The sequence below is a fragment of the Somniosus microcephalus genome, chromosome 30, assembly GCF_052327205.1.
Source record: "Somniosus microcephalus isolate GS21.2 chromosome 30, FLI_Smic_1.0, whole genome shotgun sequence".
Lineage (NCBI taxonomy): Eukaryota > Metazoa > Chordata > Chondrichthyes > Squaliformes > Somniosidae > Somniosus > Somniosus microcephalus.
This window is the reverse complement of record NC_141016.1, coordinates 37,753,688-37,777,481: the sequence shown is the minus strand read 5'-3', so window position 1 is coordinate 37,777,481 and position 23,794 is coordinate 37,753,688. Positions and strand designations below refer to the sequence as shown.

General features: G+C 45.3%; 1 protein-coding gene across 4 annotated transcripts in view; it reads right to left on the bottom strand.

Annotated features, from left to right (window-relative positions):
* Window positions 1-1,502: 1,502 nt before the first annotated feature.
* The window catches only part of LOC147098152 (urokinase plasminogen activator surface receptor-like), a 69,128-nt gene continuing 46,836 nt past the window's right edge, over window positions 1,503-23,794 (bottom strand). For all 4 annotated transcript variants that reach the window (XM_085971345.1, XM_085971344.1, XM_085971347.1 and 1 more), the window contains 2 exons: window positions 4,821-4,955; window positions 1,503-1,694 (listed from right to left, as the gene is read on the bottom strand). In XM_085971345.1, coding sequence (XP_085827471.1) covers window positions 1,639-1,694; window positions 4,821-4,955 — 191 coding nt within the window. In that variant the 3' untranslated portion in view covers window positions 1,503-1,638. The remainder of the gene's footprint in view (window positions 1,695-4,820; window positions 4,956-23,794) is intronic.

Here is a 23,794-nt window from a genome sequence, read left to right as displayed (position 1 = left end):
TCAAGCCGAATCGACCTTGCCAAAAGAACCTGCTACACCACCAAAAACTACTACACCACCGAGGCGTTATCCGGACCGAGTCAGGAAGCCTCCAGAGAGACTGACTTATAATTGATTAACTGCAGCAAATGTGTAGTTTATTGTTCTTGTAATATGTTGATTAATGATTACTTAAAATGTTATGTACTGGTTGTCTAAAAGGGGAGGAATTGTGGTGTATGTGCCTTTAAGAGCCCCTGTGTACTGTAATGCCGGTAATGGCCACTCAGGCTATATAAGCCTGTATAGTGTCTTGTATCTGTTAGTTCACCTCCAGACTTTGTTCAGTAAACACCTGTGAAACCAACTCCTGCATTCCGTGTCTCCATTAACACACGGATACAACAGGGGCCATGTTGAGGGAGTGCTGCACTGTCAAAGGGGCCGTGTTGAGGGAGTGCTGCACTGTCAAAGGGGCCGTGTTGAGGGAGTGCTGCACTGTCAGAGGAGCAGTGTTGAGGGAGTGCTGCACTGTCAGATGGGCCGTGTTGAGGGAGTGCTGCACTGTTAGAGGGGCAGTGTTGAGGGAGTGCTGCACTGTCAGATGGGCCGTGTTGAGGGAGTGCTGCACTGTCAGAGGGGCAGTGTTGAGGGAGTGCTGCACTGTCAGATGGGCCGTGTTGAGGGAGTGCTGCACTGTCGGAGGGGCCGTCTTATGGATGAGACGTTAAACCAAGGTCCCGTCTGCTGTCTCATATGGACTTAAAAGATCCCATGGCACTATTTTGAAGAAGAGCAGGGGAGTTCTCCCCAGTGTCCTGGGCCAATATTTATCCCTAAATCAACATCACTAAAACAGATTATTTGGTCATTTATCACTTTGCTGTTTGTGGGATTTGTTTGCTTTCTCTTTGTGTTTCTCTGTCTCTTTTTCTTTTTCTCTCTCTTACTTTCTGTCTCTCTTTCTTTCATTCTATCTTTCTTTCTTTCTCTCTTTCTTTCTCTCTTTCTTTCTTTCTTTCTTTCTTTCTTTCTACCTTCTTTCCTTTCTTTCTTCACCAGTCACTATTCCCATTCCTGTTCCCTAGCTGCTCAAGCTCATTGCTAATTGACTGTGTTTGGGAAATGGATCGAGACATTGAGCATTGATGGCCAAGAAGCCAATCACACCTTTCTATCCAGGGCAAGACACAAAGAATGGGTTAACTGGCCAAGGTCTGACAAGCAGCAGGACCTCCCATAGAGAAGATCAGACATTGGTCACCGTCACAGGCATGTGTCACACACAGTATCGCTGGCAATAATAAACAGTCCAATATTTCAAATTAAACGAAGACACATTGATTCAGTGCTGAGAAATTACAAGTGAATCTGTACATTACAGCCTGGAGTGAAATATTGCACTGTAACACAATATAATTCACACCTGTTTATTCCCGATGTACCTCAGTTACAATCCGCAGGAACAGTCCACGCTGAATCAAAGCACAATAGTAGTCTGGAAATAACGGTGCGCGATGCAATTAGAGGTTTTGGATTAGATTTATTAATGCTGTTGTAAGGAATGAAAACTCATGAGTCAGGAGGATGAGCCGCTCAGGTCAGACAGTGGAGGTGGAATCTGCTGTTTTGGGGGACGTGTTTGTATAATATCGCCATTCACAGCAATGTCCTGACTACCAGAACCACCAGGAGGAGAAGGGAAATCCCACTACCTGTGAGAAATAAATACATTAATTATTATTTGAAAGCAGCAAATGAAAATAAATCTCTCTATAAGTGTAAAACAGAAAAACAACCCGAATTGCAACATAGCGCCTTTAATGTAGAAAACGACCCAAAGTGCTCCACAGGAGCATAAAGGAGCACAGGAGCCAGAGTCTGTTCGCCCTCCTGCCATCTGGGAGACGCTACAGATGCATTCGCACCCGAACGACCAGATTTAGGAACAGCTTCTTTTTCAGGGCTGTCATCCTACTGAACTCCACAAATAAACTCTAAAGCCTGCACATCTGCCAATGCACTTTATTATGGTTATGTTTATGTTAATATACTACAAGCCAAATGTATGTTGAATGTTTAAATGTCTTAATCCAAATGTACACTCTCGGGAGCCGCAAGCCTACATTTTGTTGTACTGCACTTGTGCACTAACAATGACAATAAAGTTGATTTGATTTTGATTTGATAAATCAAACAAAATTTGACCGAGCCACATTAGGAGATGTTACGGCAGGTGACCAAAAGCTTGGGCAAAGAGGTAGGTTTTAAGCAGCGTCTGAAAGGAGGAAAGAGAGGCGGAGAGGTTTAGGGAGGGAATTCCAGAGGTTAGGGCCCAGGCAGCTGAAGGCACGGCTGCCAATGGTGGAGCGATGGAAATCGGGGGATGCACAAGAGGCCAGAATTAGTGGATTGCAGAAATCTCGGAGGGTTGTACGGCTGGAGGAGGTTACAGAGATAGGGAGTGGCGAGGCCGTGGAACTGGAGGCTGGGTTTTGGGAGCCAGTTGAAGACCTTACAATAATTTAAGAATCTATTGGATCCTGTAATGGAGGCAGGCAGGGTTAAGGTATTTCTGCAAGGGTGACCTAGATTGAATCGAACAGCCTCTCTCATCCATATTTCTGGAGGAACCGGATGAGGGGGCAGAGCCTTGAAAAATGATTCCATTCTTCTTACTCCCAGAAACTCAAATTTGTAGTCGGGAAACCATCCAATCCAGTGCCCACATGGGGGTTTATTCCTGAATCCAGTGCCCACATGGGGGTTTATTCCTGAATCCAGTGCCCACATGGGGGTTTATTCCTGAATCCAGTGCCCACATGGGGGTTTATTCCTGAATCCAGTGCCCACATGGATGTTTACTCCTGAATCCAGTGCCCACATGGGGGTTTATTCCTGAATCCAGTGCCCATATGGGGGTTTATTCCTGAATCCAGTGCCCACATGGGGGTTTATTCCCAAATCCAGTGTCCACATAGGTGTATTTCTCAGTCCAGTGCCCACATGGGGGTTTATTCCTGAATCCAGTGCCACATGGGGGTTTATTCCTGAATCCAGTGCCCACATGGGGGTTTATTCCCGAATCCAGTGCCCACATGGGTGTATTTCTCAGTCCAGTGCCCACATGGGGCTTTATTCCTGAATCCAATGCCCATATTGGGTGTTTATTTCTGAATCCAGTGGCCACATGGGGCTTTAATCCCGAATCCAGTGCCAACATGGGTGTTTATTTCTCAATCCAGTGCGCACATTGGGGGTTTATTTCTGAATCCAGTGCCCACATGGGGGTTTATTCCCGAATCCAGTGCCCACATGGGGGTTTATTCCCGAATCCAGTGCCCACATGGATGTTTATTCCTGAATCCAGTGCCCACATGGGGGTTTATTCCTGAAACCAGTGCCCATGTGGGTGTTTATTCCTCAATCCAGTGCTCACATTGGGGGTTTATTTCACAATCCAGGGCCCACATTGGGGGTTTCTTTCTCAGTCTAGTGCCCACATTGGGGGTTTATTTCACAATCCAGTGCCCACATTGGGGGTTTATTCCTGAATCCAGTGCCCACATTGGGGGTTTATTTCTCAGTCTAGTGCCCACATTGGGGGTTTATTCCTGAACCCAGTGCCCACATTGGGGGTTTATTTCTCAGTCTAGTGCCCACATTGGGGTTTATTTCACAATCCAGTGCCCACATTGGGGGTTTATTTCACAATCCAGTGCCCACATTGGGGGTTTATTTCTCAATCCAGTGCCCACATTGGGGGTTTATTTCACAATCCAGTGCCCACATTGGGGGTTTATTCCTGAATCCAGTGCCCACATTGGGGGTTTATTTCTCAATCCAGTGCCCACATTGGGGGTTTATTTCACAATCCAGTGCCCACATTGGGGGTTTATTTCTCAGTCCAGTGCCCACATGGGTGTTTATTTCTCAATCCAGTGCCCACATGGGGGTTTATTTCTCAATCTGGTGCCCACATGGGGGTTTATTTCTCAATCCAGTGCCCACATGGGGGTTTATTTCACAATCCAGTGCCCACATGGGGGTTTATTTCTCAGTCCAGTGCCCACATGGGTGTTTATTTCTCAATCCAGTGCCCACATGGGTGTTTATTTCTCAATCCAGTGCCCACATTGGGGGTTTATTTCACAATCCAGTGCCCACATGGGGGTTTATTTCTCAGTCCAGTGCCCACATGGGTGTTTATTTCTCAATCCAGTGCCCACATGGGGGTTTATTTCTCAATCTGGTGCCCACATGGGGGTTTATTTCTCAATCCAGTGCCCACATGGGGGTTTATTTCTCAGTCCAGTGCCCACATTGGGGGTTTATTTCACAATCCAGCACCACTTAGTTGGCCCAAACTCGGTGCTGCGATCATTTCCAATATTGCACAGAATATAATTGTCAAACAATAACACGGCAGGGAGTATGCTCACTCTACTGGGGTACAGGGTTTGGGAAAGACTTGGGGAGTCGGGTGGGGCGACAGTGGTGGTGTGGCAGGCATGGGAGGACAGGAGTGGGGGTGCGGGTGTGAGTGGACAAGGTTGGTGGGGTCAGGGGTTGGGGGTCAGGATTGCTGGGGGCATCAGAGGTTAGCGGTGCAAAGGTTGTTGGGACAGGTAGGTGAGACAGGAGTTAGTGGGATAGCTGGGTGGGACAGGGGTTGTTGATACCTATGGGTGGGACAGTGACGTTGGGCCTTGGGTTAGTTGGGACAGGGGTTGGTGGGACAGGGGTTGGTGGGTCGGTCAACTTACACACACTACGGAGAATCACACTAAATAACATGCTATTGGGAATGTGGACCTTGTATCCGTGCCTGTTATTGTTACCTGGATGCCTTGTACCCTTGTTGCACAGTTTGTCCTTACAACAGGTGGGTTTAGTAGCAATTGGAAGCCCAAAATTAATGGATTCGCAAATGTTCTTGGATACACAACCTTTGATGTCATTCCATGGAGCAGGTACTGGTAACAGAAAGACACAGGTCATTTATAGTATGTCTGTTGTATAATAGTGTGTAATAGAGCATCGACTCACCACACCTCCCCTGTGGAATTGTGGTTATAGACGTTTCACAGTATCCAAGCACACAACTGAAACATTTACTTTTTTAACACAAACTCCAAAGACTGGGATTTGAGTTCAGGTCCGGTTCACACTTACAGGACGAGTCGCCCCCTCACCTGAAATAAATTTGTCCGGGTTTCAACTCACGTCCAACTGGATACAAACTTATAGGGCAGCCCTGCTCCTAGTATAGCAGAACAATGGATTTCTGACCCCTGAGAGGTGAATTGATGATCACCAGCAAAGCAGTTGGTGTCACCGCCAACTGACGTTAATGGCCGCCCGAAATGGCCGCAGCACTAACTGACCTGAATTGATGTGGGGGGTGGGGTGGGCATGGAGTTAGGTGGTGCAGCGCTAACCTTAGGCGCTGCGCCATCCTGGTGGAGTTGTACAAGGGATCCGGGACCAATTTGTTGTGCTGGCGCGGCGTTGTTGCTTCCCCGAGCATCTGTGTGCGAGGCTGTGATGCTCACAATAAATTGTGGGCAGTGAGGAGCTCTGAAATTTAAAGGGGTCATGCACATTAAGAACATAAGAAATAGGAGCAGGAGTAGGTCATTCGGCCCTTCGAGCCTGCTCTGCCATTCAATGCGATCATGGCTGATTTTCTACCTCATCTCCACTTTCCTGCACTATCCTCATATCCTTTGATTTCCTTAATATTCAAAAATCTATTGATTTCTGTCTTGAATATACTCCTCTGGGGTAGAGAATTCCAAAGATTCACCACCCTCTGAGTGAAGAAATTTCTCCTCATCTCAGGCCTAAATGGCCGGCCCCTTATTCTGAGACTGTGACCCCTGGTTCTGGACTCCCCAGCCAGGGGAAACATCCTCCCTGCATCTACCCTGTCAAGCCCTGTAAGAATTTTGTATGTTTCAATGAGATCACCTCTCATTCTTCTAAATTCGAGAGAATACAGGCCTAGTCTACTCAATCTCTCCTCAAAAGACAATCCCCCCATCCCAGGAACCAGTCTGGTGAACCTTCATTGCACTCCCTCTATGGCAAGTATATCCTTCCTTAGGTAAGGAGACCAAAACTGTACACAATACTCCAGGTGTGGTCTCACCAAGGCCCTACATAATTACAGTAAGATGTCATTACTCTTATACTCCAATCCTCTTGTAATAAATGCCAACATACCATTTGCTTTCCTAATTGCTTGCTGTACCTGTATGTTAACTTTCAGTGATTCATTACAAGGACAGCCAGGTCCCTCTGAACACCAACAACTTGTATTTATATAGCGCCTTTAATGTAGTAAAACGTCCCAAGGCGCTGCACAGGATTATTTTAAGACAAAATTTGGACCGATCCACATAAGGATAAATAAGGGCAGGTGACCAAAAGCTTGGTCAAATAGGTAGGTTTTAAGGAGCGCCTTAAAGGAGGAAAGAGAGGTAGCGAGGCGGAGAGGTTTAGGCAGGGAATTCCAGAGCTTAGGGCCTGGGCAACAGAAGGCACGGCCACCAATGGCTGAGCGATTATAATCAGGGATCCTCAAGAGGGGAGAATAGAGGAGTGCAGATATCTCGGGGTGGGGGGGGGGAGGCGGGTTGTGGGGCTGAAGGAGATTACAGAGATAGGGAGGGGCGAGGCCATGGAGGCATTTGAAAACAAGGATGAGAATTTTGAAATCGAGGTGTTGCTTAACTGGGAACCAATGTAGGTCAGCGAGCACAGGGGGTGATGGGTGATCGGAACATGGTGCGAGTTAGGACACAGGCAGCCGTGTTTTGGATCACCTCAGGTTTACGTAGGGTGGAATGTGGGAGACCAGCCAGGAGTGCATTTGAATAGTCAAGTCTAGAGGCAACAAAGGCATGGATGAGGGTTTCAGCAGCGGATGAGCTAAGGCAAGGGTGGAGATGGGCGATGTTACAGAGGTGGAAATAGGCGGTCTTAGTTATGCTGCGGGTATTTGGTCGGAAGCACATTTCAGGGTCAAAAACGACACCATGGTTGTGAACAGTGTGGTTCAGCCTCAGACAGATGTTAGGGAGAGGGATGGAGTCAGTGACTAGGGAACAGAGTTCGTGGCAGGGACCGAATACATTTGGCTTTGGTTTTCCCAATATTTAATTGGAGAAAATTTCTACTCATCCAGTGCTGGATATCGGACAAGCAGTCTGACAATTTAGGGACCGTGGAGGGGTCGAGAGAAGTGGTAGTGAGGTAGAGCTGGGTGTTGTCAGCGTACATGTGGAAACTGACGCTGTGTTTTTGGATGATGTCGCCAAGGGGCAACATGTAGATGAGAAATAGGAGGGGGCCAAGGATAGATCCTTGGGGACACCAGAGGTAACGATGCGGGAGTGGGTAGAGAAGCCATTGCAGGTGATTATCTAGCTATGATTAGATAGATAAGAATGGAACCAGGCGAGTGCAGTCCCTCCCAGCTGGACGGCGGTGGAGAGGCGTTGGAGAAGGATGGAGTAGTCAACCATGTCAAAGGTTGCAGACAAGTCAAGAAGGACAAGGAGGGATAGTTTACCGTTGTCACAGTCACAAAGGATGTCATTTGTTCTTGTTCTTGTTCCTGTACTCAAACCCTCTCGCTACGAAGGCCAACATACCATTTGCCTTCTTAACCGCCTGCTGCACCTGCATGCTTATCTTCAGCGACTGGTGCACAAGGACACCCAGGTCTCATTGCACTTCCCCTTTTCCCAATCTATTGCCATTCAGATAATAATCTGCCTTCCTGTTTTTGCCACCAAAGTGGATAACCTCGCATTTATCCACATTATACTGCATCTGCCATCTTACCACCAATCTGCTGACCACCCAACTACCTTTTCTGGCTCCCATGTTAGCTGACATTGTTAACGGTTCTCTCTCCTCAGGTGCCATCCCCCTCTCCCTCAAATCTGCAGTCATCACCACTCTCCTCAAAAAACCAAACCTCGATCCCTCCGTCCTTGCAAAGCACCGCCCCAACTCCAACCTCCCTTTCCTCTCCAAAGTCCTTGAATGTGTTGTTGCCTTCCAAATCCATGTCCATCTTTCCCAATCTCTCACCATTTAAAAAATACTCTGCTTTACTATTTTTCCTATCAAAGTGGATAACTTCACATTTCTCCACATTATATTCCATTTGTCATGTTCTTGCCCACTCACTTAGCCTGTCTATATCCCCCTGAAGCCTCCTTGCATCCTCCTCACAACTTACATTCCCACCCAGCTTTGTATCATCAGCAAACTTGGATATATAACATTTGATCCCCTCATCCAAATCATTGATAGAGATTGTTAATAGCTGAGGTAAAAGCACTGATCCTTGTGATACCCCACTAGTTAAGCCTGCTAACCCAAAAATTATCCGTTTATTCCTACTCTCTGTTTTCTGTCCGTTAACCAATCCTCAATAGAAACATAGAAGATAGGAGCAGGAGTAGGCCATTCGGCTCTTCAAGCCTGCTCTGCCATTCAATGAGATCATGGCTGATCATCCAAACTCAGTACCCTGTCCCTGCTTTCTCCCCATATCCCTTGATCCCTTTATCCTTAAGAACTATATCTAACTCCTTCTTGAATATATTTAATGATTTGTCCTCAACTGCCTTCTGTGGTAGAGAATTCCACATGTTCACCACTCTCTGGGTGAAGAAACATCCTTCCTGCATCTAGGCTGTCTAGTCCTGTTAGAATTTTATTAGTTTCAATGAGATGCCCTCTCATTCTTCTAAACTCTAGCAAGTATAAGCCTAATCGATCCAATCTCTCTTCATACGTTATCCCTCCCATCCCAGATATCAGTCTGGAGAATCTTCGCTGCACTCCTTCCATGGCAAGAACATCCTTCCTCAGAGAAGGCAACCAAAACTGCACACAATACTCAAGGTGTGGTCTCACCAAGGCCCTGTACGACTGCAGCAAGACATCCTTGCTCCTGTACTCGAATCCTCTCACTATGAAGGCCAACGTATCATTTGCCTTCTTAACCACCTGCTGCATCTGCATGCTTACCTTCAGCGACTGGTGCACAAGGACACCCAGGTTTCATTGCACCTCCCCTTTTCCCAATCTACTGCTGTTCAGATAATAATCTGCTTCCTGTTTATGCCATCAAAGTGAATAACCTCACATTTATCCACATTATACTGCATTTGCCATGCATTTGCCCAATCACCCAGCCTGACAAATCATATTGGAGTTTCTCTGCATCCTCCTCACAGCACACTCGCTCACCCAGCTTTGTGTCATCTGCAAACTTGGAGACATTACATCTAGTTCCCTCTTCTAAATCATTAATATATATTGCGAATAGCTGGGGTCCTAGCACCGATCCCTGTGGTACCCCACCAGTCACTGCCTGCCACTCGGAAAAAGACCCGTTTATTCCAACTCTTTGCTTCCTGTCTGCCAACCAGTTCTCTATCCAAGTCAGTACCTTAACCCCAATCCCATGTGCTTTAACTTTGCATGCTAATCTCTTATGCGGGACCTTGTCGAAAGCCTTCTGAAAGTCCAAATACACTACATCCACTGGTTCTCCCTTATCGATTCTACCAGTTACATCCTCAAAAAATTCCAGTAGATTAGTCAAGCATGATTTACCTTTTGAAAATCCATGTTGACTTTGTCCAATCCTGTCACTGATTTCCAAGTGCTCTGCTATTACATCTTTTAAAATGGACTCTAGCATTTTCCCCACTACCGATGTCAGGCTAACCGGTCTATAATTCCCCGTTTTCTCTCGACCACCTTTTTTGAATAGTGGGGTAACATTAGCTACCCTCCAATCCATGGGAACTGTTCCAGAGTCTATAGAATTTTGGAAGATAACCAGCAATGCATCTACAATTTCTAGGGCAACTTCCTTAAGTACCCTAGGATGTAGATTATCAGGCCCTGGGGATTAATCGGCCTGCAATCCCATCAATTTCACTAACACCATTTCCCTACAAATATTGATTTCATTCAGTTCCTCAATTTCATTAGACCCTATGTTCCCTGACCTCTCTGGGAGGTTACTTGTGTCCTCCTTTGTGAAGATAGAACCAAAGCATGAATTTAATTGGTCTGCCATTTCTTTGTTCCCCGTTATAAATTCCCCTGATTCTGACTGCAAGGGACCTACGCTTAACTTCACTAATCCTTTTCTCTTCACATATCGATAGAAGCTTTTACAGTCAGTTTTTATGTTTCCTGCAAGCTTACTCTCATACTCTATTTTCACTCTCTTAATTAATCCCTTTGTCCTCCTTTGCTGAAACCTAAACCGCCCCCAATCCTCAGGTTTGCTGCTTTTTCTGGCCAATTTATATGCCCTCTCCTTGGATCTTATGCTATCCCTAATTTCCCTTGTTAGCCACGGTTGCATCACCTTTCCTGTTTTCTTTTTATGCCAAACAGGGATGAACAAATTCTGTAGTTCATCCATGTGATCTTTAAATGTTTGCCATTGTCTATCCACCATCAACCCTTTAAGTAACGCTCCCCAATCCATCCTAGCCAACTCGCGCCTAATACCATCATAGTTTCCTTTATTTAAATTCAGGACCCTTGTCTCTGAGTCAACTACGTCACTCTCCATCTTAATGAAGAATTCTATCATATTATGATCGCTCCTCCCCAAGGGACCTTGCACAACAAGATTGCTAATTAATCCTTTCTCCTTACATAATACCCAGTCTAAGATGGCCTGATCTCTAGTTGGTTCCTCAACATATTGGTCCAGGAAACCATCCCGTATACACTCTAGCAATTCCTCCTCCACAGTATTGTTACTAATTTGGTTAGCCCAATCTATATGTAGATTAAAATCACCCATGATAACTGCTGTGCCCTTATTGGACATATCTTTAATTTCCTGTTTAATGCCATCCCCAACCTCACCACTACTGTTTAGGGGTCTGTATACAACTCCCACTAATGTTTTCTGCCCGTTGGTATTTCGCATCTCTACCTAATACATATTTCACATCATCAGAGCTAATATCCTTCCTTACTATAGCGTTAATCTTCTCTTTAACCAGCAATGCAACCCCACCTCCTTTTCCTTTTTGCCTGTCCTTCCTGAATATTGAATACCCCTGGATGTTGTGTTCCCAGACTTGGTCACCCTGGAGCCTTGTCTCTGTTATCCCAATTATATCATATCCGTTTACATCTATTTGTGCAGCTAATTCATCCACCTTATTACGAATGCTCCTCACATTATGACACAAAGCCTTCAGGCTTGTTTTTTTAACACTTTTAGAATTATTTTTAACTGTGGCCCTGTTTGATTTACACCCTTGATTTCTCTGCCTTCCACTTTTGCTTTTCTCCTTCCTATCGTTTGCTTCTATCCTTGTTTCCCTTTTCTCTGTCTCCCTGCACAGGTTCCCAACCTCCTGCCACTTTAGTATAAACCCTCCCCAACAGCATTAGCAAACACTCCCACTAGGACAACGCATGCTAGTATATTACCCCCAATTGCATGAGCCCTAATTTTGTTTAATAACTTCTTGTGAGGCACCTTATCCAATGCCTTCTGAAAATCCAAATACACCATGTTATAAATCTCATCATCATGAAACTACTTATGAAATAACGCTGGACGGCCAGCTGGTGGCACCATCCAAGGAGCATAAATACTCGGGCGTGGGCCCCAGCTATTCAGGGACATTTTGTAAGACAAGGAGCAAGTGAAATACAACTAGACTTCCATGTTCTGAAACAAGTTGATTAAAACCTTGCTTTATGCTCAAACCAAGTGTGTAGTGAGTTTTATTACGTCACACCACATCCACTGGTTCCCCCTTATCTATTCTGTTAGTTACAACCTCAAAAAACTCGAACAGATTTGTCAAACACGATTTCCCTTGCATAAATTTGTGTTGAATCTGCACAATCTTAATATAATTTTCTAAGTGCCCAGTTACCAAGTCCTTATTAATAGATTCTAGCATTTTCCCTACTACTTCCTGTGTTCCTGACAACCATGTGTTATTCAAGAAGGGAAGTAGGGAAAAACCGGGGAACTACAGGCCAGTGAGCCTAACATCAGTGGTAGGAAAATTATTGGAAAAAATTCTGAGGGACAAAATTTGTCTCCACTTGGAGAGGCAAGGATTAATCAGGGATAGTCAACATGGCTTTGTCAAGGGAAGATCATGTCTGACTAATTTGATTGAATTTTTTGAGGGGGTGACTAGGTGTGTGGATGAGGGTAACGCAGTGGATGTGGTATACATGGATTTCAGTAAGGCCTTCGATAAAGTCCCGCACAGGAGACTGGTCAAGAAGGTAAGAGCCCATGGAATCCAGGGTGCCTTGGCACATTGGATACAAAACTGGCTTAGTGGCAGAAGGCAGAGGGTGATGGTCGAAGGTTGTTTTTGTGACTGGAAGCCTGTGGCCAGTGGGGTACCACAGGGATCGGTGCTGGGTCCCTTGCTGTTTGTGGTCTACATTAATGACTTGGATATGAATGTAAAAGGTATGATCAGTAAGTTCGCGGATGATACAAAAATTGGTAGGGTGGTAAATAGCGAGGAGGGTAGCCTCAGTCTGCAGGATGATATAGATGGGTTGGTCAGATGGGCGGAACAGTGGCAAATGGAATTTAACCCGGAAAAGTGCGAGGTGATGCACTTTGGGGGGACTAACAAGGCAAGGGAATACACAATGAATGGAAAGACCCTAGGCAAGACGGAGGGTCAGAGGGATCTGGGTGTGCAAGTACATAGATCCCTGAAGGCGGCGGAACAGGTGGATAAGGTGGTAAAAAAGGCATATTGGATACTTGCCTTCATTAGCCGAGGCATTGAATATAAGAGCAAGGAGGTTATGATGGAGCTGTATAAAACACTGGTTAGGCCACAGCTGGAATACTGTGTGCAGTTCTGGTCGCCACACTACAGGAAGGATGTGATCGCGTTGGAGATGGTGCAGAGGAGGTTCACCAGGATGTTACCAGGGCTGGAGCGCTTCAGCTATGAAGAGAGACTGGGCAGATTGGGTTTGTTTTTCTTGGAGCAGAGGAGGCTGAGGGGGGACATGATTGAGGTGTACAAAATTATGAGGGGCATAGATAGGATGGATGCTGAGGAGCTTTTCCCCTTAGTAGAGGGGTCAATAACTAGGGGGCATAGATTCAAGGTAAAGGGCGGGAGGTTTAGAGGGGATTTGAGAAAGAACTTTTTCACCCAGAGGGTGGTTGGAGTCTGGAACTCACTGCCTGAAAGGGTTGTGGAGGCAGGAACCCTCACAACATTTAAGAAGCGTTTGGATGAGCACTTGAAATGCCATAGCATACAAGGCTACGGACCAAATGCTGGAATATGGGATTAGATTAGACAGGGCTTGATGGCCGGCGTGGACACGATGGGCCGAAGGGCCTCTATCCGTGCTGTATAACTCTATGACTCTATGACTCTAAGTGTGTCCAGCTGCAGCTACTGGCAGACCGCATTGCGGTGCTGGAGCTACGATTGGATACATACTGGACCATTCACGATGCTGAGGACATCGTGGAAATCACGTTTAAGCAGTTGGTCACACCACAGGCAAAGTTTGGACAGGCAGAAAGGAATGGGTGAGCAACAGACAATGTACTAGGCGCAGGCAGGTAGTGCAGGGGTCCCCTGTGGACATCCCCCTCTCAAACAGATACACCACATTGAGTACTGTTGGGGGGGATGGCTTATCAGAGGAAGGCAGCAGCAGCCAACTTCCTGGCACCAGGGGTGGCTCTGCTGCACAGGACGGGAGGAAAAACAGGGGTAGAGCTATAGTAATAGGGGATTCTATTGTAAGGGGAATAGATAGGCATTTCTGCGGCCGCAAACGAGACTCCAGGATGGTGTGTTGCCTCCCTGGTGCAAGGGTCAAGGATGTCTCGGAGCGGCTGAATAACATTTTGGAAGGGGAGGGTGAACAGCCAGTTGTCGTGGTGCATATAGGCACCAACGATATAGGTAAAAAACGGGATGAGGTCCTAAAAGCTGAATATAGGGAGTTAGGAGGTAAATTAAAAAATAGGACCTCAAAGGTAGTAATCTCAGGATTGCTACCAGTGCCACGTGCTAGTCAGAGTAGAAATAGAAGGATATTTCAGATGAATATGTGGCTAGAGGAATGGTGCGAGGGGGAGGGATTCAAATTCCTGGGACATTGGAACTGGTCCTGGGGGAGGTGGGACCAGTTCAAACCGGACGGTTTGCACCTGGGCAGGGCTGGGACCGATGTCCTAGGGGGAGTGTTTGCTAGTGCTCTGGGGGAGGGTTTAAATAGAAATGGCAGGGGGTTGGGAACCTGAGCAGGGGGACAGAGGAAAGGGAAACAAGGATAAAAGCAAAAGATAGGAAGGAGAAAAACAAAAGTGGCAATCAGGGAAATCAACGGTTTAAATCAAACATGGCCACAGTACATAATAATTCTAATAGGTCTAAGCACGTTAAAAACACAAGCCTGAAGGCTTTGTGTCTTAATGCAAGGAGCATTCGTAATAAGGTGGATGAATTAGCTGCGCAAATAGAGGTAAACGAATATGATTTCATTGGGATTACGGAAACATGGCTCCAGGGTGGCCAAGACTGGGAACTCAACATCCAGGGGTATTCAATATTCAGGAAATATAGGCAAAAAGGAAAGGGAGGTGGGGTAGCATTGCTGGTTAAAGAAGGGATTAACACAATTGTAAGGAAGGATATTAGCTCTGATGATGTGGAATCTGTATGGGTAGAACTGAGAAATACCAAGGGGCAGAAAATGTTAATGGGAGTGGTATATAGACCTCCAAACAGTAATGCAGCAGTTGGGGATGGCATTAAAAGGGAAATTAGAGAAGTGTGCAATAAGGGCACAGCAGTTATCATGGGTGACTTTAATCTACATATAGATTGGGCTAACCAAATTAGTAACAGTACTGTGGAGTAGGAATTCCTGGAGTGTATACGGGATGGTTTCCTGGACCAATATGTTGAGGAACCAACCAGAGATCAGGCCATCTAAGACTGGGTATTATGTAATGAGAAAGGAGTAATTAGCAATCTTGTTGTACGACGCCCCTTGGGTCAGAGCGATCATAAAATGATAGAATTCTTCATTAAGATGGAGAATGAAGTAATTGACTCAGAGACTAGGGTCCTGAATTTAAAAAAAGGAAACTACGGTGGTCTGAGGCGCGAGTTGGGTAGGATTGATTGGGGAATGTCACTCAAAGGGTTGACGGTGGATAGGCAATGGCAAACATTCACTGATAGCATGGATGAACTGCAGAATTTGTTCATCCCAGTTTGGCATAAAAATAAAACAAAAAAGGTGACTCAACTGTGGCTAACAAGGGCAATTAGGGATAGCATAAGATCCAAGGAGAGGACATAAAAATTGGCCAGAAAAAGCAGTAAACCTGAGGATTGGGAGCAGTTTAGGATTCAACAAAGGAGGACAAAGGGATTAATTAAGAAGGGGAAAATAGAATATGAGAGTAAGCTTTCAGGGAACATAAAAACTGACTGTAAAAGCTTTTATAGATATGTGAAGAGAAAAAGATTGGTGAAGTCAAGCGTAGGTCCCTTGCAGTCAGAATCAGGGGAACTTATAATGGGGAACAAAGAAATGGCAGACCAATTAAATACATATTTTGGTTCTGTCTTCACAAAGGAGGACACAAATAACCTCCCAGAGATGCCGGGGAACATAGGGTCTGATGAAAGGGAGGAACTGAAAGAAATCAGTATTTGTAGGGAAATGGTGTTCGGGAAATTGATGGGATTGAAGGCTGATAAATCCCCAGGGCCTGATAATCTACATCCTAGGGTACTTAAGGAAGTGGCCCTAGAAATAGTAGTTGCATTGCTGATCATCTTCCAACTTTCGATGGAATCTGGAACAGTGCCCATGGATTGGAGGGTAGCTAATGTTACCCCACTATTCAAAAAAGGTGGTAGAGAGAAAACAGGGAATTACAGACCGGTAAGCCTAACATCGGTAGTGGGGAAAATGCTAGCGTCCATTATAAAAGATGTAATAGCAGAGCACTTGTAAAACAGTAACAGGATCGGACAAAGTCAACATGGATTTACAAAAGGTAAATCGTGCTTGACTAATCTACTGGAATTTTTTGAGGATGTAACTGGTAAAATAGATAAGGGAGAACCAGTGGATGTGGTGTATTTGGACTTTCAGAAGGCTTTCGATAAGGTCCCGCATAAGAGATTAGCGCGTAAAGTTAAGGCACATGGGATTGGGGGCAAGGTATTGACTTGGATAGAGAACTGGTTGGCAGACAGAAAACAAAGAGTTGGAATAAACGGGTCTTTTTCTGAGTGGCAGGCAGTGACTAGTGGGGTACCGTAGGGATCAGTCCTTGGTCCCCAGCTATTCACAATATATATTAATGATCTAGACAAGGGAACTAGATGTAATATCTCCAAATTTGCAGACAACACAAAGCTGGGTGGGCGTGTGTGCTGTGAAGAGGATGCCGAGAAACTCCAGGAAGATTTGGACAGGTTGGGTGATTGGGCAGAAGCATGGCAGATGCAATATAACGTGGATAAATGTGATGTTATCCACGTTGGTGGCAAAAACAGGAAGGCAGATTATTATCTGAATGGCAATAGATTGGGAGAAGGGGAAGTGCAACGAGACCTGGGTCTCCTGCACAACACACTATAGGAATTAAACTACCTGCTGTGTAGGATATCTACCCCAAGAGGTGCCGGGGAAGGCCCTGAGAATCATTAAAGACGCGAGTCACCCCAGCCACAACCTCTTCACCCTGCCCCCGTCCGGTAAGAGATACCGAAGCATACGGTCTCGTACGAACAGGTTTTGAAACAGCTTCTACCCCCAGGCCATAAGACTCATGAATGATTAATTTATTATTATTTATTACTGTTGTTTTATTTATTATTACTGTCTTTCTATTAGTATTTCTATTAGTATTTTTATCATTGTTATGCCATATTTATTCCAATGTTGGGAGGACTCGTAAAAATCAACATTTCATTGTGCAGTACACACGTCTGCTGCATATATGACAAATAAAATTGAATTGAATTGAATTGTGCACCAGTCGCTGAAGGTAAGCATGCAAGTGCAGCAGGCGGTTAAGAAGGCAAATGGTATGTTGGCTTTCGTAGCGAGAGGGTTTGAGTACAGGAACAAGGATGTCTTGCTCCAGTTTTACAGGGCCTTGGTGAGACCACATCTTGAGTATTGTGTGCAGTTTTGGTCGCCTTATCTGAGGAAGGATGTTCTTGCCATGGAAGGAGTTCAGCGAAGATTCACCAGGCTGATACCTGGGATGGCAGGAATGACGTATGAGGAGAGATTGGGGCGATTGGGCTTGTACTCGCTGGAGTTTAGAAGAATGAGAGGTGATCTCATTGAAACATAAAATTCTGACAGGACTGGACAGACTAGATGCAGGAAGGATGTTCCCGATGATTGGGGAGTCCAGAACCAGGGGTCACAGTCTAAGGATATGGGGTAGGCCATTTAGGACAGAAATGAGGAAGAATTTCTTCACCCGGAGAGTGGTGAACTTGTTGAAATCTCTACCACAGAAGGCAGTAGAGGCCAATTCATTAAATATATTCAAGAAGGTGTTGGATATATTTCTTAAGGCTAAAGGGCTCAAGGGGTATGGGGAGAAAGCAGGGACCAGGAACTGAATTTGGATGATCAGCCATGATCGCATTGAATGGCGGAGCAGGCTCGAGGGGCCGAATGGCCTTCTCCTGCTCCTATCTTCTATGTTTCTATATTTCTATGATATCAGGCTAATTGGCCTGTAGTTCCCCATTTTCTCTCTCCCTCCTTTCTTAAATAGTGGGGTTACATTTGCTACTTTTCAATATGTTCTTTAATCTATGGCATTTTGGAAAATGACAACCAATGCATCCACTATCTCTATAGCCAACACTTTCAAAACCCTAGGATGTAGGTTATCAGGTCCAGGGGATTTATCAGTTTTTAGTCCCATTAATTTCTCCAGTACTAGTTTTTTACTAATACGAACATCTTTCAGTTCCTCAATCTCTTGGTTGTCCACTATTTCCGGGAAGTTTTTTGCGTCTTCTTCCATGAAGACAGACACAAAATATTTGTTTAATTTCACTGCCATTATAATTTCTCCTGTCTCAGCCTAAAAGGGACCCACATGTACTTTTGCTAATCTTTGCCTTTTTACATACCTATAAAAGCTTTTACAGTCTGTTTTTATGTCTCTCGCTAGTTTACTCTCATATTCTATTTTCCCTTTCTTTATCATTTTCTTGGTCCTCCTTTGCTGAATTCTAAAATCCTCCCAATCCTCAGACTTACTATTCTTTTTGGCAGCATTATATGTAAATCGTTGTTTCACCTGGGAGGAGTGCCCAGGGCCCCAAACACTCCTCCCAGGTGAAACAGCGATTTACTTGTCCTTCTTGCAATTTAGTAACTGTAGTCGCTGCTCACGATGCAGTCTCCTCTACATTGGGGAAACCAAACGTAGATTGGGTGACCACTTTGCGAAACACCTCCTTTCAGTCTGTACGGGTGACCCCGAGCTTCCGGTCGCCTGTCACTTTAATTCTCCGCTCCACTCCCACTCAGACCTCACCATCCTCGGCCTATTACACTGTTCCAATGAAGCTCAACGTAAGCTCGAGGAACAGCACCTCCTCTTTCGATTAGGCACTTTACAGCCTTCCGGACTCAACACTGAGTTCAACAATTTCAGATCATAACTTTTCAGACCCCTATCTTTTTTTTCCAATTTGTTTTTTCCTCTCTCACATGGCAGCTGTCTTTCATTCAGCCAGTGCAATTTACACTTCATCTAGAGCCATCCTTTATTTCTTAACTTGTCCCATTACCATTTCCTTTTACCTTGCACCATCTCTCCTGCCTTCCACCCTATCACAGACTCTCCCTTTGTTCTTTCCTCCCCTCCCCCTTTCCCTGCCCCCGCACTTGCTTAAAAACCTGCCCCCGCACTTGCTTAAAAACCTGTTCCATCTCCAGCTTTTTCCAGTTCTGACGAAGGGTCATCGACCTGAAATGTTAACTCTGTTTTTCTCTCTGACCTGTTGAGTATTTCCAGCATGTTCTGTTTTTATGCGGAGCTAACTTAAACCGAGGCGGCAGCAGCAGGTAGGCCCCACAGCGGTGGCGGACATGGGTAAAGCGGCGGCGGCGGCGGAGCTAACTTAAACCGAGGCAGCAGCAGCAGGTAGGTTTACCACTCTCAGAGCGGGAGCGAGAGAAGTAAACAGTAATCGAAGTGTGATGTCACCAGAAAGCAGGTAATTGATTGGTTGGTGAGTATATCTCTCTTTCTTCTGTGGTTTATAGTTTCTAAGCTCTCTGAGGTGTAGCGGGGACTGTTGGTAAACAAGGGCCCTTGAGTATACTATTTAATTGATTTAATTTAAATTAATTGAAGGTTAAGTCATGGCAGGAGAGCTCGACCCCATGGTATGCTCCTCCTGCGCTATGTGGGAAATCAGGGACACTTCCTGTGTCCCTGATGACCATGTGTGCAGGAAGTGTATCCAGCTGCAGCTACTGGCAGACCGCATTGTGGTGCTGGAGCTGCGAATGGATACATACTGGAGCATTTGCGATGCTGAGGACATCATGGATAGCACGTTTAATCAATTGGTCACACCACAGGTAAAGGTTGCCCAGGCAGAAAGGGAATGGGTGACCAGCAGGCAGAGTAGTAGGCGCAGGCAGGTAGTGCAGGAGTCCCCTGTGGTCATCCCCCTCTCAAACAGATATACCGGATATTGTTGAGGGGGATGGCTTATCAGGGGAAGGCAGCAGCAGCCAACTTCCTGGCACCAGGGGTGGTTCTGCTGCATAGGACGGGAGGAAAAAGAGGGGTAGAGCTATAGTAATAGGGGATTACATTGTAAGGGGAATAGATAGGCATTTCTGTGGCTGCAAATGAGACTCCAGGATGGTGTGTTGCCTCCCTGGTGCAAGGGTCAAGGATGTCTCGGAGCGGCTGCAGAACATTTTGGAAGGGGAGGGTGAACAGCCAGTTGTCGTGGTGCATATAGGTACCAACAATATAGGTAAAAAATGGGATGAGGTCCTAGAAGCTGAATATAGGGAGTTAGGAGGTAAATTAAAAAATAGGATCTGAAAGGTAGTAATCTCAGGATTGCTACCAGTGCCATGTGCTAGTCAGAGTAGAAATAGAAGGTTATTTCAGATGAATACATGGCTAGAGGAATGGTGTAAGGGGGAGGGAGTCAAATTCCTGGAACATTGGAACCGGTTCTGGGGGAGGTGGGTCCAGTTCAAACCGGACAGTTTTCACCTGGGCAGGACCAGGACCGATGTCCTAGGGGGAGTGTTTGCTAGTGCTCTGGGTTTAAACAAAAATGGCAGGGGGTTGGGAACCTGAGCAGGGAGACAGAGGAAAGGGAAACAAGGATAGAAGCAAAAGACAGGAAGGAGAAAAACAAAGATGGCAGTCAGAGAAATCAAGGGTTTAAATCAAACATGGCCACAGTACATAATAATTCTGTAAGGTTTAAGAGCATTAAAAAAACAAGCCTGAAGGTTTTTGTGTCTTAATGCGAGGAGCATTCATAATAAGGTGGATGAATTAGCTGTGCAAATAGAGGTAAATGAATATGATATGATTGGGATTACGGAAACATGGCTCCAGGGTGACCAAGGCTGGGAACTCAACATCCAGGGGTATTCAATATTCAGGAAAGATAGGCAAAAAGGAAAAGGAGGTGGAGTAGCATTGCTGGGTAAAGAGGGGATTAACACAATTGTAAGGAAGGATATTAGCTCTGATGATGTGGAATCTGTATGGGTAGAACTGAGAAATACCACGGGGCAGAAAACGTTAGTGGGAGTGGTATATAGACCTCCAAACAGTAATGCGGAGGTTGGGGATGGCATTAAATGGGAAATTAGAGAAGTGTGCAATAAGGGCACAGCAGTTATCATGGGTGACTTTAATCTACATATAGATTGGGCTAACCAAATTAGTAACAATACTGTGGAGGGGGAATTCCTGGAGTGTATACGGGATGGTTTCCTGGACCAATATGTCGAGGAACCAAGTAGAGATCAGGCCATCTTAGACTGGGTATTATGTAATGAGAAAGAATTAATTAGCAATCTTGTTGTGCAAGGACCTAATATGATAGAATTCTTCATTTAGATGGAGAGTGAAGTCGTTGATTCAGAGACTAGGGTCCTGAATTTAAATAAAGGAAACTACGATGGTATGAGGTGTGAGTTGGGTAGGATTGATTGGGGAATGTCACTCAAAGGGTTGATGGTGGATAGGCAATGGCAAACATTCAAAGATCGCATGGATGAACTATAGAATTTGTTCATCCCAGTTTTGCATAAAAATAAAACAAAAAAGGTGATTCAACCGTGGCTAACAAGGGCAATTAGGGATAGCATAAGATCCATATAAATTGGCCAGAAAAAGCAGTAAACCTGAGGATTGGGAGCAGTTTATGAGTCAGCAAAGGGATTAATTAAGAGGGGGAAAATAGTGTATGAGAGTAAGCTTGCAGGGAACATAAAAACTGACTGTAAAAGCTTTTATAGATATGTGAAGAGAAAAAGATTGGTGAAGTAAAGTGTAGGTCCCTTGCAGTCAGAATCAGGGGAATTTATAATGGGGAACAAAGAAATGGCAGACCAATTAAATACATACTTTGGTTCTGTCTTCACAAAGGAGGACACAAATAACCTCCCAGAGATGTCAGGGAACATAGGGTCCAATGAGAGGGAGGAACTGAAAGAAATTAGTATTTGTAGGGAAATGGTGTTAAGGAAATTGATGGGATTGAAGGCCGATAAATCCCCAGGGCCTGATAATCTACATCCTAGGGTACTTAAGGAAGTGGCCCTAGAAATAGTAGATGCATTGCTGGTCATCTTCCAAAATTCGATAGACTCTGGAACAGTACCCATGGATTGGAGGGTAGCTAATGTTACCCCACTATTCAAAAAAGGTGGTAGAGAGAAAACGGTGAATTATAGCCTGACATCGGTAGTGGGGAAAATGCCAGAGTCCATTATAAAAGATGTAACAGCAAAGCACTTGGAATACAGTGACAGGATCGGACAAAGTCAACATGGATTTACAAAAGGTAAATCGAGCTTGACTAATCTGCTGGAATTTTTTGAGGATGTAATTTGTAAAATAGATAAGGGAGAACCAGTGGATGTGGTGTATTTGGACTTTCAGAAGGCTTTCGATAAGGTCCCGCATAAGAGATTAGCGTGTAAAGTTAAGGCACATGGGATTGGGGGCAAGGTATCGACTTGGATAGAGAACTGGTTGGCAGACAGTTGGAATAAGAGTTGGAATAAACGGGTCTTTTTCCGAGTGGCAGGCAGTGACTAGTGGGGTACCACAGGGATCGGTCCTAGGACCCCAACAATTCACAATATATATTAATGATCTAGACGAGGGAACTAAATGTAATATCTCCAAGTTTGCAGACGACACAAAGCTGGGTGGGCGTGTGTGCTGTGAGGAGGATGCCGAGAAACTCCAGTATGATTTGGACAGGTTGGCTGATTGGGCAGAATCATGGCCAATGCAATATAACGTGGATAAATGCGAGGTTATCCACTTTGGTGTCAAAAACAGGAAGGCAGATTATTATCTGAATGGCGATAGATTGGGAGAAGGGGAAGTGCAACGAGACCTGGGTGTCCTTGTGCACCAGTCGCTGAACGTATGCATGCAGGTGCAGCAGGCGGTTAAGAAGGCAAATGGTATGTTGGCCTTCGTAGCGAGAGGGTTTGAGTACAGGAACAAGGATGTCTTGCTGCAGTTGTACAGGGCCTTGTTTAGACCACATCTTGAGTATTGTGTGCAGTTTTGATCGCCTTACCTGAGGAAGGATGTTCTTGCCATGAAGGGAGTGCAGCGACGATTCACCAGGCTGATACCTGGGATGGTAGGAATGACTTATCAGGAGAGATTGGGTCGATTGGGCTTATACTTGCTGTAGTTTAGAAGAATGAGAGGGGATCTCATTGAAACTTATAAAATTCTAACAGGACTAGACAGACTAGACGCAGGAAGGATGTTCCCGATGGTCGTGGAGTCCAGAACCAGGGGTCACATTCTAAGGATAAGGACAGAGATGAGGAGGAATTTCTTCACCCAGAGAGTGGTGAACCTGTGGAATTCTCTACCACAGAAGGCAGTAGAGGCCAATTCATTAAATATATTCAAGAAGGAGTTAGATGTATTTCTTAAGGCTAAAGGGATCAAGGGACATGGAGAGAAGGCAGGGACAGGGTACTGAATTTGAATTATCAGCCATGATCTCATTGAATGGCAGAGCAGGCTCGAGGGGCCAAATGGCCTACTCCTGCTCCTATCTTCTATGTTTATTATCTTTGTTACTCTCTGTCTTATTACTCTTTGTCCCTCCCTGACCCACGCTGTTTATTTTGATGCAAAACTCTACTCTGCTCCAGAGCCTTGACATTGCTCTCGCTGCTTTTAAATTTACTCTTTCCTGAATCCCCCCGCCCCGCCCCGCCCCGCCCCCGTTATCAGTTTAAAGCCCTATCTACTGTCATAGTTATACGGTTCACCAGGACACTGGTCCCAGCCCGGTTTAAGTGAAGCCCGTTCCAACAGAACAGCTCCATCTTTCCCAGTACTGTTGGTATTGCCCCATGAACCGAAACCCCTTCCTCCCGCACCACTCTTTGAGCCACGCATTTAAACCTCTAATCTGTTTGTCCCTATGCTAATGTGCATGTGGCTCAGGAAACAATCCAGAGA